The sequence below is a fragment of the Diaphorina citri genome, unplaced genomic scaffold (assembly GCF_000475195.1).
Source record: "Diaphorina citri unplaced genomic scaffold, Diaci psyllid genome assembly version 1.1 scaffold14567, whole genome shotgun sequence".
In the NCBI taxonomy this organism is placed as follows: Eukaryota; Metazoa; Arthropoda; class Insecta; order Hemiptera; family Psyllidae; genus Diaphorina; species Diaphorina citri.
The window spans coordinates 1-1,232 of NW_007391932.1; the positions used below are offsets into that span (position 1 = coordinate 1).

The 1,232-nt window shown below is 38.8% G+C and overlaps 1 protein-coding gene across 1 annotated transcript; it reads left to right on the forward strand.

The window, feature by feature from the left end:
• Positions 1–4: 4 nt before the first annotated feature.
• LOC108254164 (NFX1-type zinc finger-containing protein 1-like) lies at positions 5–1,191 on the forward strand (the record flags this gene model as incomplete). Its single annotated transcript, XM_017449151.1, has 1 exon — positions 5–1,191. A coding segment is annotated over exon 1 (1,187 nt), but the record flags the coding sequence as incomplete, so codon positions are not given.
• Positions 1,192–1,232: the final 41 nt, after the last annotated feature.

The following is a 1,232-nucleotide window of genomic DNA, read 5'->3' on the forward strand; positions in this document are numbered from 1 at the left end:
TGTTATGGAATGTCTTCAGCCATGTGACAAAACACTAGAGTGTGACCATCCATGTAAAAAACGTTGCAAAGACAAATGTGGTGACTGTAATGTTTTAGTTGACAAGATAATTCCAGAGTGTGGACATACAGTCAATATGAAATGTAAAACCATACCAAATGTTAAACTTTGCCAGTCCGCATGTCAGAAATTGTTACCTTGTGGCCATGCATGCTCTAAGAAATGCAATGAAGTATGCACCCCAATTTTTGAATGCTCGGTCCTAGTGTTACATTCATCTGTACAATCACTTTGTCCTCATCCAGATGTTTTAGTTCCTTGCAAGTATGGAAAACAATCAACGGAAAAATTGCAAGATTTGTCTTTGAAAAATTGTAGACAGCCGTGTGCAGAAACATTGCTGTGTGGTCATACTTGTACAGGAACATGTGGTGAATGCCAGCAGAAACGTTTTCATAAAGTCTGCAATGAACAATGTGAGCGTATACATATTTGTGGTCATAGATGCAGACTGGATTGTAGCTCTCCATGTCCTCCTTGTGAAGCACGCTGCTCATACAAGTGTCGACATATGACATGTAAACGCTCTTGCAATGAGCGATGTAATCCATGTTATGACGAATGTTCTTGGCAGTGCAAGCATGAAACGTGTCGTATGAGTTGTTCAGAATTCTGTAAAAGACGCCGATGTTACAAGGCATGTCAGATGGAATTAAAATGTGGACATCAGTGTATTGGCTTTTGTTCTGAACCTTGCCCAGATAAGTGTCGGTTTTGTGACGAGGATGAAGTCTCATCTGAATACTTTGGAACTGAAAAGAAACCCAACGCAAAATTTGTACTTTTAGAAGACTGTGGTCATTTTTTCGAGTCGGACGGACTTGAAATATACCTTGGTATTCGACAAAATCCCCACGAGTCTAGAAAGATGGATACAGAGATTTCTGTGAAGACATGTCCCAAGTGCAAGAAGCCAATCGTATCCACACTCCGATTTATGAATAATATAAGATTCATCCAAAGAAATATCGGACATGTAAAGATGCTTCAGAAGAAATTGATGACAAACAAGCCTTTCCTTCAACAGAAATTAGATCTTATCCTGAAAATAAGGACTATTGAAAAATCTAATCTCATTATTGCTGGTAAGTATGTATTCCTGTATATCTTCCGTTACACCGACCTGTTGTTGTCCCCTTTTACGAAAAAAAGCGGATCGACAATTTATTCTT